Source organism: Dermacentor albipictus, chromosome 6 (genome assembly GCF_038994185.2).
Source record: "Dermacentor albipictus isolate Rhodes 1998 colony chromosome 6, USDA_Dalb.pri_finalv2, whole genome shotgun sequence".
Classification (NCBI taxonomy): Eukaryota; Metazoa; Arthropoda; class Arachnida; order Ixodida; family Ixodidae; genus Dermacentor; species Dermacentor albipictus.
In genome coordinates, this window is record NC_091826.1 from 29,243,601 (window position 1) to 29,258,864 (window position 15,264).

Consider the following 15,264-nt stretch of genomic DNA (forward strand, 5'->3'; position numbering starts at 1 on the left):
TTTGATTCTTGGCAATAGCAGCAAAGAAATATGCCCCATGAAAATCAATCATGACATTTAACAGCATTTCAAGAGAAAGTTTACAGAATTCAACAAAGGCGTCGGCAGCAATGAGTCAGAATTTCTACAACAACTTTGTAAAGAGTAAAGGGAATAAAATATAGCCCGTAAGAGTCGGTAGGTTATCCCCTTTTAATTATGTTAAATGCAGCAAATCCCAATAACATCGCTTAATGGATTGCCGAGCAATACAATTTCCATGTTTTATATGTATATATAGAAACTCTGCAGGTAAAGCTTCGTTTTAAAAGGAAGCTGTAACTCGGGCCCAACTCCGACGCGGCCTATTCAAATACATGTAAAGCACAGAAACGCTTTTCTGAGATAACCCCTGGAAATATTTTAATGAAATTAGTTGCATTTGAAAGATAAAGGTAAATTCTGGTGACTGTTGGAAGCGAAATTTCGATTTAGGGCCTGAATTTTGTTAAAAGAATTTTCAAAAATACGAAAGTTCGGGAAAAAAATAGAAGCACGGAGTTTACATATTCATAGCTCTGCGCCAAGAACAGCTAACGCTGTTCTGTGAACGGCATCCATTAGATCATTCAAACCGGACGAATTCAATATGTCAATTTATATCTTACGTGAATTCGTTACCTCGTGTACAAGGGTTCTGCAAAGGCTGTGTTTTCATATTACTACATTTTTTGAGATTCATATGTATAATATCAATCTTGTCCGCTTTAGATGTACTGTTAGACGCGATTCACATAATTGCGATATAGTTTTTAATTGCTGAGTTACAGGGTTGTAAACGCGATAGTTCCGTTTCCTGGAGATTTTTGATTATTGCCAATTTTTAACAAAAAGTTGACGACCTATATCGAAAATTCGAAACGAAAGGTCACTAGACTTTAAGTTTTCTTTTAAATGTGGCAAACCTCGTCAAATTTGGTTCAGTTGTTGCCGAGAAAAACGAATTCTCCTCTTACATGTAGATAGATAGGAGCACCCAAGCTAAAACTTCCTCTTAAGAGGAAGCTTTGGCTCGGGCTCAACTCAGACACTACCTATTCAAATACATGTACAACGAAGAAATGCTTTTCTAGATAACGCCTTGACCAATTTTAAGCAAGTTTGCTACACTTGAGAGGGAACATTACATTCTAGTGACTATAGGAAACGGTTTTTTGATTTAGGATTTTATGTGTTCAATAGACATTGCCTAAAATTGGTAAATTTACAAAAAAGAAGAGTTAGAAACGCGAAGTTTACAAATTCGTAGTTCTGCTGAAAAAAAAAAGTGTCGCAGCATTGTAAAACTGCATCTGAAATCATCTAAAGCGGACAAACTTGCTATATTAAATAGCAGCTCACATGGATATACAATGTTTACAAGAGCTTTAAAATAGTCCTATTAAAAAATTTGCAATATATTTCACTGGGGTGTACAATATATGAAGTTTGTCTGCTTTAAATGTATTAATATATGGAGTTTGCCAAAATACTGATATCATTTTTCATTGCCGAGCTAGAGAGTTGTTAAGTTCATAGTTTCGTTTCTCTAAAGTTTGCAATCTTAAATAATTTTTATAGTAAAATTGACAGGTGAAATAAAGAATTCGCTTGAACAGTCACTTGATTTTAATCTATCCTTTAGATGTGACAAATCTCAGCAAATTCGGTGCAGCGGTTGCTGGGAGAAACACTTTCTCCTTTCCTGTGCATTTAGATCGGAAACCCCGAGCTGACGCTTGCTCCTAACAGCTCACGCTTTAAACGCAGCAGACCAGGTAGCGAGGTACGTTGACATATATGATGACATATATAGCAGCTGAATGCGTAAGAGTTTTACGAAACAGCGGAGCGACTATTTAAAGCAGTTTCACGGGAACGACTTGCCTCGTCAGAAAACTACCAGGAGCAAGCTGGTAGCAGACGACGCTGTCGGTACAGGGACCGAAGAAAATTGTCGGAGTGCTTTGTACGAGTTATTTTTCAGAAGACGAGAATAATAAAAATAGCAGCCAACAACGCTGTTTTACAAATAGGACGACTGAAAAGTCACACGAGATGCGTAAGCTGAGCAAGCAGCGTGTTTTTACTGACGTTCTAAAAAATACATATAGTGTAGCAGACGACGCGCCACAGACGGCCTCGTCTGCAACGCCCCTACCGAAGGTGAAAAAGAAAACAGAGCGCTTGGCTTCCGCACGCAGAGCGCATGCGCCCTCGCGTCACGTGGGTTTAAGCGGTCCTTTTATGGAAAGACGCTCAAACAAAGGTACAAACCAGAAACCGGAGGAAGCGGAGAGAGCGGGTGCACGCTTCGAAAGAGAATGAGGGCGATTACGAACGGGGCGCTGGCCGAAGCGCCTGGCGGGATCACAACAGCTGCGAGCGCCTGCGAGCAGCCACTTCTTTATCCTCTCGTTCTCGTTGACAAAATGGCTACCGGAGCGCCGCTGCTGGCTCGGCGGAACCCGGCGCTACTAGAAAAGCGGAGGCGGCGAGTAAAAGACGGCGAAATTGAGAACAATGTCCGAGTAATTTATTTCCTAAGTCCCCCCCATCGCGGCTGTTTATCTAGCCCCGCGTCCTAGTTTTTTTTTTTCTTCTACAAGGGGACGATTCGGGGACGATGCGGCGACTCAAACACGGTTCTCCGGTTTTATGTCTTTTCACTTCTCTCTTCAGCGGCGGCGGCCGGTTCCGATTTCTCCCGGCTGCAACGTAGCGGCGCACCCTGGCGCCCTCGCTTACAACGAAGAAACTGAAGGTCAACAGAACGCGCTCGCTCGCTTGTTGGAGCAGGACGCGTCTTTCTTTGCTCTCGCTCGGTTCAGCGGGTAGCTATTTTCTCTGCTTGTCGAAGCGGCTGCTTGTGCTGTCTTTATGACCGCTTATAAGTTCATTCTTTTCACGGTGACGTTCTCGCCTTGAGCGTTACGTACAATCCGGCATCGGAGATCGAGACCGAGCGCCTCTCCTCGCCAGGCTTCGCCGTCTCGTGCAGGTTCACTATAAACGTAAGTGTGTACGAACTCCTTTGACTAGCTACCACTAAAACATGTGTTACTACTGACGATCGCCTCCGTTAATGCGTTGAATTTGTGCGTGTGCTAGGGGGAGCGCAGGGGGAGGGGGTTGAAAAAAATTAAATTATGGGGTTTTACGTGCCAAAACCACTTTCTGATTATGAGGCACGCCGTAGTGGAGAACTCCGGAAATTTCGACCACCAGGGGTTCTTTAACGTGCACCTAAATCTAAGTACACGGGTGTATTCGCATTTCGCCCCCATCGAAATGCGGCCGCTGTGGGGGAGGGGGTTGCGCCGCTGTGAATAAGCGCCGAAAATATTTCACAGAGAAGTTCTTGGCGTGTTTTTGTTTTTGAGCGGACGGATTGGCGCGGATTGCAGTGGCGTTGCATGCTGGGAGAAAATACACCTGCGACAGGACGCGCCGTTTTTAAAAGCTGCTTGCTTTATTGCCACTGGTCTGGTGTGTGCCGCTTTTCGGTGTCAGGAGCTGCCTCTCATTGGTGGACGCATTTTCGCTCCACCATCTCACTTTCTGCCGCGCGCCGTTCCCATCTTTATGCGTGCTTGTTTTCCAACAAGCACACATACAGTCGACGTCCGAAGTTTATACGCCGCAGATTGTTGGAAAAAAGTCGAACATCTCCTAGATCTCACGGTATGCCAACTTTTGACGCCTAATGTACCCACCTAAGTAATACGGAAGCAAAAAAGCCGGCCGATCCCGGACACAGAGTATGTCGCATATATAGCCGAAGCAATGGAATTTTCACAGTGACCGTTAGACATTAATAATGAATTCGGCAGAGACACTTACGTGTGGGAATGCGAAATCATTATGGTGCCTTTCGTGAAATGTAATTTTCCGCGCGATCCTCGTCCGCGCAAGCTCTGTCGCCTGCGTTCCCAACTGCGCCTCGGTGAGGCCAAATCAAAACGCTCGCTCTCCCGGGAAAAGTTGAGAAACGTGACGTATGCATTGACGCACACACCGGGCACGCCTTTAGTCAACAAGAACGGTGGAGCCGCCGAGGCCTCGGGGAAGCGTGCTCATCTTGCACCCCTGAGGCCCAGGTTCCGTTGCCACCCGGACCAACAGACAGACAGACGACGTGCTGGGTCAGTTGCTCGTGCTGCTAAGTATACGCCTTACAAAGAGGCGCTGAAGTGTAGTTGCACGCAATCGCGGTTCCACCGGTAGTCGGTTCGCAATATACACCATACGGTGTTTGAACCCACAACCTCCCAGCTTCGAAGGAAAGAGCGACCAAGATTTACCGAATTTGCTTCACAAAGCCGTCAATTTACTTTGTTTACAGAAATCTCCATGAGAAAGGTGACGTCGATCCCAGCATTTCTCGACGTGTTTTGCACTATTTGCGTCGTCGGCCATTTTTGGTACCATCTTTCGGTCACAACGACGGATTTTCGCGTATAGTGGGGCATATAGTGCTTTCGCATCAAACGTTTTCTTGCAGATAAGTTGTGTAGTCCAGGGTTAGACGAAAATTCGCCTGATCAGGTGACACAATGATGAAGAGTAGTTCCGGTCATTGACCAAGTCAGAGCGAAGAAACACAGGGTTGTTGCGCAAGATACGTAAGCGTTTCTTCGCTTTGGCTTGGTCAATGACCGTGACTACATCACCAGCAGTACGCTGTGTCACTACATTGCTTCAATGCTAATCGCATTAACGTCGATCGACATCGTGAGATGGCGTACATCTTCCTCGCCGAACGCACTTACTAAGTAATCGTATGAAAAAAAGTTGCGTGCACTTGATTGACCCTTGCGTCTGTACACGCTGACGTCGTGAAAAAGGAGCAACTGTCGATTCAAAGAGATAAGAACAAATAATTTAAAACGAACTGCCCCCCCTGCCCCCCCCCCCCCCCCCCCGTTTCGTGCTAACACCTTTATAATTCCGCGTACGAGCGTTCAAGAGCACCGATGTTTCCTTCCATGAATCGACGCTGGCATACGCGTACCCGTATGAAAGAAGAGGGGGGGGGGGGGCAGTTAGTGTCTATGTACATGTCCATTTCGCCTGCTGCTGATGTTCTGATTGGCTGGGCTGGGGTACGCGTTAGGAGGAGGCAGGAGCCCCCAGCCAATGGGTGCTTCAGCAGCTGATGAAATGGACATGTACAGTGCTCACGGAATGAAACGCGTCAATTTAGGGCTAACTAATGCCCAGACTTTCGTTTGTACCGGCTGCAGTTCGTGTCACATCGACGTAACTTTGGTGTGTATACTTCAGAGTCAGTCAGAGTCACCTTTAGTGACCAGATTCATAGCGACATGACATGGTACTCTCGAGTTCTCTGCACATTTGCTGGGTTCTACCAAATACTCGCTGTCGCGTTTCATTCCGTGAGCACTGTACACTGGGTTGACATTTAGAGAATGCTTCCCTGTTTTCGCTGTCCTGTTTCCATTTGTTAGACTAGTAGCGAACGTCCGGCATATCACGGGCCAATGCATAATTGAAATTTCTGCATAACGAATCCAACACCCCCATTATTTGATTCGCTATTCCAATGGAAAATCTGTCATACGAAATTTAATAAACTTGTTCGAATAACTAGTTTTCGCATTATCCGCACTGCCAACGGGAAAGAAATGTAAAACCGCCCAGGAGTAAATTTCTGAAGCTCTGAAAATGTTGTGTCTTATTCGGAACCTGACTCATCGCATCTACATTTGCATTGAGTGTACTACGTTTGTAAAGCTCTTGCGTTTGTATTCGGTTGCGCGTAGTCACTATTTGATTCGCATTCACTAAGTTGGCAATATGATTCGTATTCAATTCTTAGTGAATTCGGTGCCTTTCTTATTCGATTCCAACTAAAGTCTCTTCCAGAAATCCCTATTCGCACATCCCCATGTTAAGAGTTGTCGTTTTGCTTCTTTGTTTCGTCGCTTGCCGATTTTGTCTGTTTTTCGTTTTTTCCCTGTAATATGAGCGCTAGTCGTTCTGGAAGACCTTTATGCGCAGTCATTTCATACAACGTTTAAGTTATCAGATAGGGGCTACGAACTGCTGTTGCCACTAAGATAAAACAGAATTCCATGCCTTTTAGATTGCGAAATATGATTATTATATCGCAAAACCGCAAACATGGCAGAAGAAAAAAAAATACAGGACGCGGAATCTGCCGGAAGATCGCTTACGAACTGAATGCGCATTTATTTATTGCATCATTATTGTAATTGAAAATAATAATAATAATAATAATAATAATAATAATAATAATAATAATAATAATAATAATAACAGCCAAATAAAATGACTTATTTCGTCTCTTTCAAATCATGGGCCCAAATCACAAAAGCTTTCGTTGGTGGGTGATGCTTCCCATTAGTGGAATCTGTTCTTATGAGCAGCTGTAACGTAAGAACTAGTTTGTGCGTGAATACGTGCCTATAGAGGTGAATCCTTTTGTGAATTCGTGAGTTTTTTGCTCTTGCGTACAATTTGCCGTTGTCTGGGCCGCCTTCGCTAGTCTTAGTACCGGGATTGGCTGGCTACGCTCTTACGTACAGTTTCTAACGTAAAAAAAAAACAAAACATTCTTTTGTGAACACGCGCCCAGATTTGCGAACCGAACATGGACATGGACGCTACCGAGGAGAGTGACCCGTGCTACAGCCCGGGCCCGCTGGAGATCGCCTTGGACTCTTCGAGCAGGGAGTCGTCGAGCTGCGAAGCGCCCGTGGAGCCTTCACCGATCGAACCGCCTCCGTCGCTGTCGGAAGCCACCCCGAGGAAGAGGAAGGCCAATCGCAGGTTCGCCAAGTCACTCTCCAAAAGCGACGACTCTAGCGCCGGAGCGGACGCTGCCACCGGAAGTTCGCGGACTCCCCGGAAGCGGAAGTCCTACTCCGTCACGGAAAAGCTGGCTCTGGTAGCAGAAGTGGAGGCAGGGCGAAAGAAGGTGAGCGAGCGTGCGAGGGATATGAAAACTGTCGCTCCAGCCCGCAGTACAGTTACGTGGCTTTGGCGTCCCTGCACGTCCTCGCGAGGTCGTGGATTCGATACCCGACCGCAGTGCGCGCATTCCAATGCATACGGAATGCAAGAAATTGCTCGCGTACTCCAAGAGACGAAGGAAAGTTTTTTTTTCTTCATTACTTGGTCGAAGTGCGAGGCTAAAGCTAAAGGCGCAAATCCTGAAAAAGGTAACAGTCTCTTCGACTCTACAGGGAGGGGGGATGGGGGTATTCTATAAGAGTCCACCTAGTGGACTGTCCATTTCGGCCGCTGCTGATTGGCTAGGCCGCTCGTCTCCTTCTCTCTCGTACAGCTGCATCCAATCAGCAGCGGCCGAAATGGACTGTCCGTTTGGTGGACTCTTAAAGAATACCCCCCAGGTCAACAGCAGTTATGCAGTGTTCATGTAAGTACACACACATGTCTAAATATAGGTATAAGCAGTACATGTGCAAGTTTTAAGTACAGTTCCTGCTTAAACATTCAAATTTTTGTACTTAAGGGGGACCGTTAAGCTCCGGGCCAACTCTGATGCCGCGCATTCAAACACGTGTAAACCGCGGAAATGCAGAACCATGTTCGGGACCAGTAACAAACGCGACGCACTAGGTCTAAACAGAAAGGAAAACGTGCATTACCGTGCTGGTGCCGCTTGGAGCTTTGCGCGACCGAACGTGCCAAATTCGAGGTGATCCGAAAGGGGTCAATGCATGCGCTCCAGCATGCGGCTAGCTCGGCGCCTCCTTGAAGAACTGAACAGCAACGTATCGCCCCAAGGTCTGGCGGGAACGACCCACGTTCCGACCCACGTGGCCGGGCGCTAGGAAATTGCTTGCCGAGACGTCTGACAGCGCAGCGTCGACATCAGATAAGCGTCAAGTCAGCGCGTGATGCGTCACGAATCGGACAGAACGTGCTGACTCACTGCAGCGGGCCGCGACTATAGCTAGCGCGCCAAAATGCGCCGACTACATCTCAGCCCCGCAGCGCGCAGCACCAGATCAACGGCAGTTGTACCCCCTCTGTGGAAATGTTGCACTAGCCACTCGTACCAGCCCTGTGGGATATCTTATCGCGAAGTTCTAATGCAGAGAAATACGTTCTTGCCAAACAAGGAACACACATTTTGCGATCGCTAACATGTCGCACAAATTTCGCAGCAAGATCGAATTTCATGATCCGGATCGTTTAGTGTAGCGTTTGACACTGTCAGTTGCCTTATCCTGAGGGGAAAATAATGCCGTCTGCTCCTACCGCACGTGCCCCCGAGCGTTCAATAAAAACGGATCTCGAAGGCCACGCTTTCTCGCACTGCAGACGCCGGAGGGCTGTCGCCGCCACGTTTTAAAGATCATTCGCTGCGATGGGAGCAGACGACGACAAATTCGCAGTTTTAATGACATACAAGGCAAGTAATAGTGCCAAGTTAACCATCCCTTGCATAAGATGCGATATTTATGCTCAACTTGAGCACGAATGAAGCGATGGTTAGCTGGAAATTTGAAAAAAAGAAAAGGTTTTGTTAGACAAGCGCGAGTCTCTGTACAGGTGGTGTCCAAAACATGGGGGTCATGTCGTCGGCGGTCGCTTCCCGCAGCTGCAGTACGGCAAAGCATGACCTTCGAGACCAGCGTATAATGCTCTGAGGCAGCCGCCCCAGGGAGACGCTTCGTATGGCGTTTGAGTTGCAATGGAAATGTGCAGACAACGTGCGAGAAATATTGCCAGGAAGCGGCGAAACTTCCTTTCTCACTGTGTAACGAGCGGTACTCGCTCTTGTTCCGGAGTTGAAGTCCTCTCTTTCGATGTTAGCGATACAACGCTGGCGGATGAGTGAACATTTTTTTTATCCTCCAGGAAGCCGTGTGTCGCGAGGGACCGCCAACACAAGCACTCCTTATGCAACAGCGTCCCGCCGACTTGGTTACACGTATTCATTCCAATGCTTGATATGCCAGTCACTGTATTTGCAGCCAGCTATACTGCACACTTCTGCAGGAATGGAGCGCACTGCTTCAGCGAAAACGCAGTCGTATTTCCCGCAGCTGATCGCACAGTAGCAGGGCAGAAGCGGTAACGGTTTCGTAGTAAGGCATGTTGTTGGGCTAGTCGGTTCATAGATTTAGCAAATTTTTTAAGCTGCGAGAAGAAGACAGGACATGAAGAGAAACAGACACATACACAAAGCGCAGTGTGTGCGTCTATGTTTCTGTTCACGTCCTGTCTCCTTCGCGCAGTTTAAAATTCTCCCACCGCCAGTGTAGGGTAGCAAACCGGATGCTGTTCTGGTTGACCTCCCTGCCTTTCCTATCTTTGTTTTCTCTCTCTCAAAAGTTTTCCTGAGCGATTTCGCATTCGTGCGCTTTAGCTAATACGCAACGTGTGGCGCACCGCCGAAAGCGCCATCTCGTTCCTCTAGAGCAAACTACACCGCGAAGAGGGTCTATATCTGTAGGGAACCTCTGCCTTCAAGTTTAGGCGATGTGAGTCTTCAGGCTGGTTATACCGCAATCCCGGAGACGTGACGTCACAGAACAGAGGTCGCGGCTTCGTCACTGCAGACTACGTACTGACCGCCGAAAAGATTCGTCGATAAACGAGTGTACAGCGGCACACCGGACCTGATTACACGTCGTCGCTGTTGCAGGTGGACATCTGCCGCGAGTACGGCATTTCCGCCTCGACGCTGGCGAGCATCACCAAGAACAAGGAGCAGTTCATGGCGGCGTTCGAGGAGAGCCGGCTGAAGGCCAAGCGGCTGCGCAAGGCCACGCGCGAGGACCTGGACCGCGCTCTGCTCCGCTGGTATCACCAGGCCACTGCCTCCGGGACGCCCATCAGCGGCCCGCTCCTGCAGGCCAAGGCGGAGAAGATCGCCGCCGATCTCGGGTGCGGATCCTTCACTCTTACACTCTTAAAGCGGTCGCACCCTTTGGGGTGTATATTTGACCCACAACAATAATCGTCATCTGCCTAGCTTGCGTTTCCTTTCTTGAAAACTCGGCGCTCGCTACTTTCCTGTCGAGAATGCTGCGTCACACTGATAACGCGCGTGCCGTTCGTGACTGGGAAGTACCGGGCTCGCAGCGTTAAAGAAAGGAAACGCGGGCAAGACAGATGACGATATTGTTGTGGGACAAGGTAAGCCCCAAATGGTGTAAATTTTTCTAAGAGTGCACTCTTAGAAAAATTTACACCCTTTGGGGCGTATCTTGTCCCACAACAATAATCGTCATCCGTGCTGCCCGCGTTTCCTTTCTTTAACGCTGCGAGCCCGGCACTTTCCAGTAACGAACGGCATGCGCGTTATCAGTGTGACGCAGCATTCTCGACAGGAAAGTAGCGAGCGCCGAGTTTTCAGGAAAGGAAACGCAAGCAAGGCAGATGACGATTATTGTTGTGGGACAAATATACACCCCAAAGGGTGCAACCGTTTTAAGAGTGTGTAGGCAAAGCTACACCCTTTGGATTGCCCCTTCTGCCACACAACGATAATCGACATCTGCCTTGATGCGTTTCCTTTCATTAACGCTGCGAGCCCGGTACTTTCCAGTAACGAACGGCATGCGCGTTATCAGCATGACAGCATTCCCGACAGGAAAATAGCGGGCATGGCTTTTTCAAGAAAGGAAACGCATCAAGGCTGATGACGATTATCGTTCTGTGGCAGAAGGGGCAATCCAAAGGGTGTAACTTTGCCTAAGAGTGTTGCCACACACTCTTAAGCAAAATTACACCCTTTTGCCGCACAACGATAAACGTCATCTGTCCTGTCCGCATTTCCTTTCTTTAACGCGGCGAGCCCGGTACTTTCCAGTAACGAACGGCATGCGCGTTATCAGAATGACATAGCATTCCCGACAGGAAAGTAGATGGCGCGGCGCTTTCAAGAAAGGAAACGCAAGCAAGGCAGATGACGGTTGTCGTTGTGTGACAGAGATGCACCCCAAAGGGCGTAACTTTGCCTAAGAGTGCACAGCATTGCCAAATTCCCGCGAAGCCCCTCTATTTACAAACGGTCCAGGACTTAACAGCTGCTTCTCAACTGCGTTGAGTAAATTCATTGGAACGTTGATTCCGAGTTCCAGTGACTTGAATAACTGAGTGGAAAGAAATGCGGTCCCGCGAATAGCAAGAATATTTTCAGGATAGTTTGTCCTACTCATTATTTTGCATTAAATGAAGGTCCTAGGCGGCCAAACCCCAGAATAAGATTACTGCGAAGCCTCAAATTGGGGTGGGTGGGTGTGTGTGTGTGTGGGGGGGGGGGTGCTGAATAATTTAATATATTAGCTTTTTTACAACCAGTGTCAGTTTCGTTTCTCAAGATGTTATACCGGTCATACTGTGCCGTGACATCATGACGAAGAATGTGGTCACGTGGAAGCAGGATATCGCCACATTTGGACACTCGCTGCAGCTCACTCGACCGCCTCCTGCGCCTATACTTGTTGTAAGGACCGACGTAGCAGCATTGCAGATGAAACAGCGCTAGGGCGTGTGTACGTATATGAAAGACTTCCTACTTTCTTGTGTCAAGGTTGAGTGTCAGGTGGAGCAATGTCCTTCTGTAGTTACGGAACCTCAGCAAATTCCAAAATATTCCTTCTACTACATCCATTTTAGAGAAATATTAAAAACAGAGAGGAGATCCGTGGTAGGAAAACGTAAGTCCGCCCAATTCAGCGCAGACCGCTGTCGGATCGCCTCTGACACTCATTTTCTTGTTACCGCGCTTATGAATGTTTTCTCATGAACACATTTTTTTTTTTGCAAATGCAATGGTTTCAACTGCCTAACTCCGTCCACAGCCCCTAAACCAGATATAATTGAACAAGATGTTGGTTGACGCGGGACAGGGTTGAGCGGAAATTGCTGGTAGATATTTCCGTCCTGATACGGACGTAAAACGACTAGTACGATGTCGATGGCACTGGTGGTTGGTCTTAATCGGAAATTACCGCACCCTTGCAGGTACGAGAACTGCTCGGTGCCCAACGCATGGATCGACCGCTTCAAGAAGCGCCACTCGCTCACCTACGCCCGCGAGCGCAAGGAGATGGGCGCCGACATTCCGGACGTGGACACGTGGCTCAACACTTCGTGGCCGCAGATTCGCACCGGCTACTCGTCCTGGGACATCTTCAGCGCCGTCGAGACCGGGCTGTTCTTCAGGGCGCTGCCCAAGGAAGCGGCGCAACTCAGTGGTGCCAGCTGCGAGCAAGGACAACTGGCCCAGGACAGGTCCGTTGTCGACTGTCTTTCTGCCTCTTTTAGCTTTGGTCGGGAAGGTGCTGCAATTTCCTACGGCTGAGCTGGATTCCATGAGCAAACACGGGGCTGGTGAACTGAAAATCGCTATAGGCACTGAGCTAGGTGTCACGAATCACCATACATTGAGCATAGGTGTCGCCGTGCTCCAAACTAGGTGCCATCAGACGCGAAGCTGGCTGTCACCAGACAGTGGGCTCGTGAACTGGGTGTCAGCGTTCATCAGACACTGAGCAGGGCTTCAATGCACGTTGAGATTGGCGTCACCAGGCAGTGCGCAAGCAAGGAGACGTCGACCTTGTGTGCGTCCGTCTGGACAGGTGTTAAATATTCGTTTGTGGTTTCGGAGGCGCCCAAACTTAGGACATCATCTTCTAGGGCCATAGCTTCCTAGCACCAGCGGGAAATCTGATGCAAGTTCCCGAAAGTGCGCCATGACCCCACAGGGATGCGAGGATAATGCGTATCTAGAAAGATTGGCTTGTCTTGAACGCGGCAAGGCCTAAAGCATGGCCAAGCCTCCACTATTTAAGTATCTAGGAATCAATATTTCTAGTTTCAAGTCTAGGTTCTCCCGTGATAGATATTGCATTATTCGCGCGAACTGATGAACTGAGATCTCCGACTTCGTTCAAATTCGGATCGACCCGCCGGTGCTACCGTTTACATTTGTAATAGCTGTACTACTCACTACACCGAGCTATTGCAGTTGGTAGGTAAACCTTGAATGATTCCAGCTAATGCTTTCAATTCCCAACATCCTCATATGCATGCAACTGCGCCGCCATTCTCTCTGGGTAATTGTGGGAACTCTGTAGCCACGAACGTGGTTGCGGTATAGACTAAAAAAATAATTTTACATTACACCCTCTTCTGTTACCTCCAGGTTCACGATCTACCTCTGCACCAACATGACCGGCGATGAACGGAGGCCGCTAGTGGTGATCGGCGCCTCGCCGCTGCCTCACAGCGTCGTCCTGCCGGGGCTCACGTACGCCGTGAACGAGAGGTCGTGGATGACGCGGCGGTTGTTCCACGAGGAGCTGCGCCGCTGGGACCGCGAGCTGGAGTCCCGCAAGCGAAAGGTCCTGCTTCTCGTCGACCAGACCGTCTGCCACGAGCTGCGCAAGAAGGCCAACCTCAAGAACGTCGACATCATACACCCGCCGCCAAACACAAGCGGCTTGCTCATCCCGTTGGACCACGGCATCGTTCACGCGCTCAAGCGCAACTACCGCAGGGCGCTCGTGATCCACACCGTGCTGCAGGAGATACCCACGGTTCTTCAGGTCCACGAGGCCCTGCGGCTCCTCGCCGTCGCCTGGAAGGGCGTCAAGGACCGAACCATCAGGTCTGCCTTCGGGGCCTGCGGTCTGCACAGCATGCACCACCTCAACGACAACGCCGAAGGCGGCGATCGCGACGAGACGGACGACCCGCTCGAGCTGTGGTCGTCCCGCTACGACCTGCCGGAGGACCTCGTCGACGGCATTGGCGAGTTCGAAGCCATCGACGAGTTCGTGGCCACGTCGGCGAAGCTGCAGAGTGACCAGGGCGGCGACGATGCCGGTGAGCGGTTCTCCTCGTCCAAGACCGATGGGGGCGTGCTGTCGTCGAAGAAAGCCGATGGCATAGCTCCGTTCGAAGTTCTGGACGCGGTGGACCTGCTCTTGAAGTACTGCGAGAACTCGCCACTCGGAATGAGCAGGCCTGATACCGAAAAAGCAGCAGAAGGTCTTAACGCTCTGCGCTTCAGCGCTCAGATGACCGCTTTCAAAAGGACGTATGCCCTGGACTCTAAGTAGCATACCGGACACTGAAGCATTCCTCGCTGGTTTGAAGACGATCCGCTTTGGACCTGCCTACTCCGCTACGGCCCTGTAACGTTGCTGGGAAAGCCGATAGCGCGGAGTAGCGTGTGACAACGCTCGAAAAGTTTCGTCACGACCCTACAGATGCGACCGTGCCACCCAAAAGCATTCGCCATCCAAGATCGAGGGCAGGGTGCCTGTTATAAGAAGCACTGTGGCGTGAATTCCCTGGAAAGTGCCAGGTCCTGTGTATATGTGACCCAGGAACTGCTGTCGAAACTGGCCCCTTGTCGTTATTGAGGCTAACGTTATGTAATACATTGACTGACTTCCCATTATCCGTGTCAGTTCTCGGACGTTTGCCCTCTGAAGGACGTGCGCTCTACATGGAGTGCAGACGCTGGACAATGCGGCGGGTCAATTGGGCATTGCAATCCGCATGGAAGCAACACGAATCAGGGCATGAACTCTTTCAAGCAGCAATGAAGGCCGTTACTCTCTTCCGACCGAAGGACTGTAGGCAAAGCTTACTGTTAACCTGACAGGAACGAAACGAGTCGGTAAAGACAAACTGTCCCACTTCGAATACATGACTGTATACGGACAAAAATAAAAGCGTCATTTGGATCGTTTCATTTAGTGCGACCAATTGGAGACAACTGCCAAAACTGCGCTTCCAAGGCATCTGAATGAAGTTATAGAACGCAATGCATAACGGTGATGGCTGCACAGAGTTTCCCTTGACTAAGCACAGCCGGACAAGATTCAGTCCCGATTTCAAGAACGGCGACTCAAAAACAAACTTTGTTAATCTCTTTATTACTGCTCAGCGGTATGCTGTTGGATTTCACTGTCGATCCGTCGGCGAGGTCGCGGAAGCGTTGGCAGCCGTGAAAATATAAACTTGAAGACGCGCTTTAGAAATACGAACACGTTCGCGGCCACCAGACGACGCCCACGCGATGCTGCAGGAAAGTTCAATGAGGTCGTGAATCCCGCCCAGGACGACCTCGTAGCCCGCCCGTAGGGTAAAAAACAAAACCAGGAAATGTGTCCTGAATTATGTCGATGAACATTCCGGCAATCACCCAGTAGGGGTGTCTTACCGCTACATTAAGTGTGTATTCTGTGTAGCGCGCACTTC

At 49.1% G+C, this 15,264-nt stretch overlaps 1 protein-coding gene and 1 long non-coding RNA gene across 2 annotated transcripts in view; one reads left to right on the plus strand and one right to left on the minus strand.

The window, feature by feature from the left end:
• Positions 1-7,820, minus strand: part of LOC135905103 (uncharacterized) — a 156,237-nt gene extending 148,417 nt beyond the window's left edge. Inside the window, exon 1 of the long non-coding RNA XR_010565318.1 lies at positions 7,677-7,820. This is a non-coding gene — a long non-coding RNA (uncharacterized lncRNA). The remainder of the gene's footprint in view (positions 1-7,676) is intronic.
• On the plus strand, positions 2,508-14,755 carry LOC135905098 (tigger transposable element-derived protein 4-like). The gene is made up of 5 exons (XM_065436086.1): positions 2,508-3,032; positions 6,641-6,982; positions 9,686-9,927; positions 12,013-12,282; positions 13,196-14,755. The coding sequence occupies exons 2-5, from the start codon at positions 6,656-6,658 to the stop codon at positions 14,112-14,114; spliced, it is 1,758 nt and encodes a 585-aa protein (XP_065292158.1). The 5' UTR covers positions 2,508-3,032; positions 6,641-6,655; the 3' UTR covers positions 14,115-14,755.
• The last annotated feature ends 509 nt before the right edge of the window (positions 14,756-15,264 follow it).

Coding starts and splice junctions, on each gene's coding strand:
- LOC135905098 (XM_065436086.1), top strand. CDS start 6,656: ATGGACATGGACGCTACCGAGGAGAGTGACCCGTGCTACAGCCCGGGC. Junction 6,983..9,685: donor TGGAGGCAGGGCGAAAGAAG/GTGAGCGAGCGT, acceptor TCGCTGTTGCAG/GTGGACATCTGCCGCGAGTA. Junction 12,283..13,195: donor GGACAACTGGCCCAGGACAG/GTCCGTTGTCGA, acceptor TGTTACCTCCAG/GTTCACGATCTACCTCTGCA.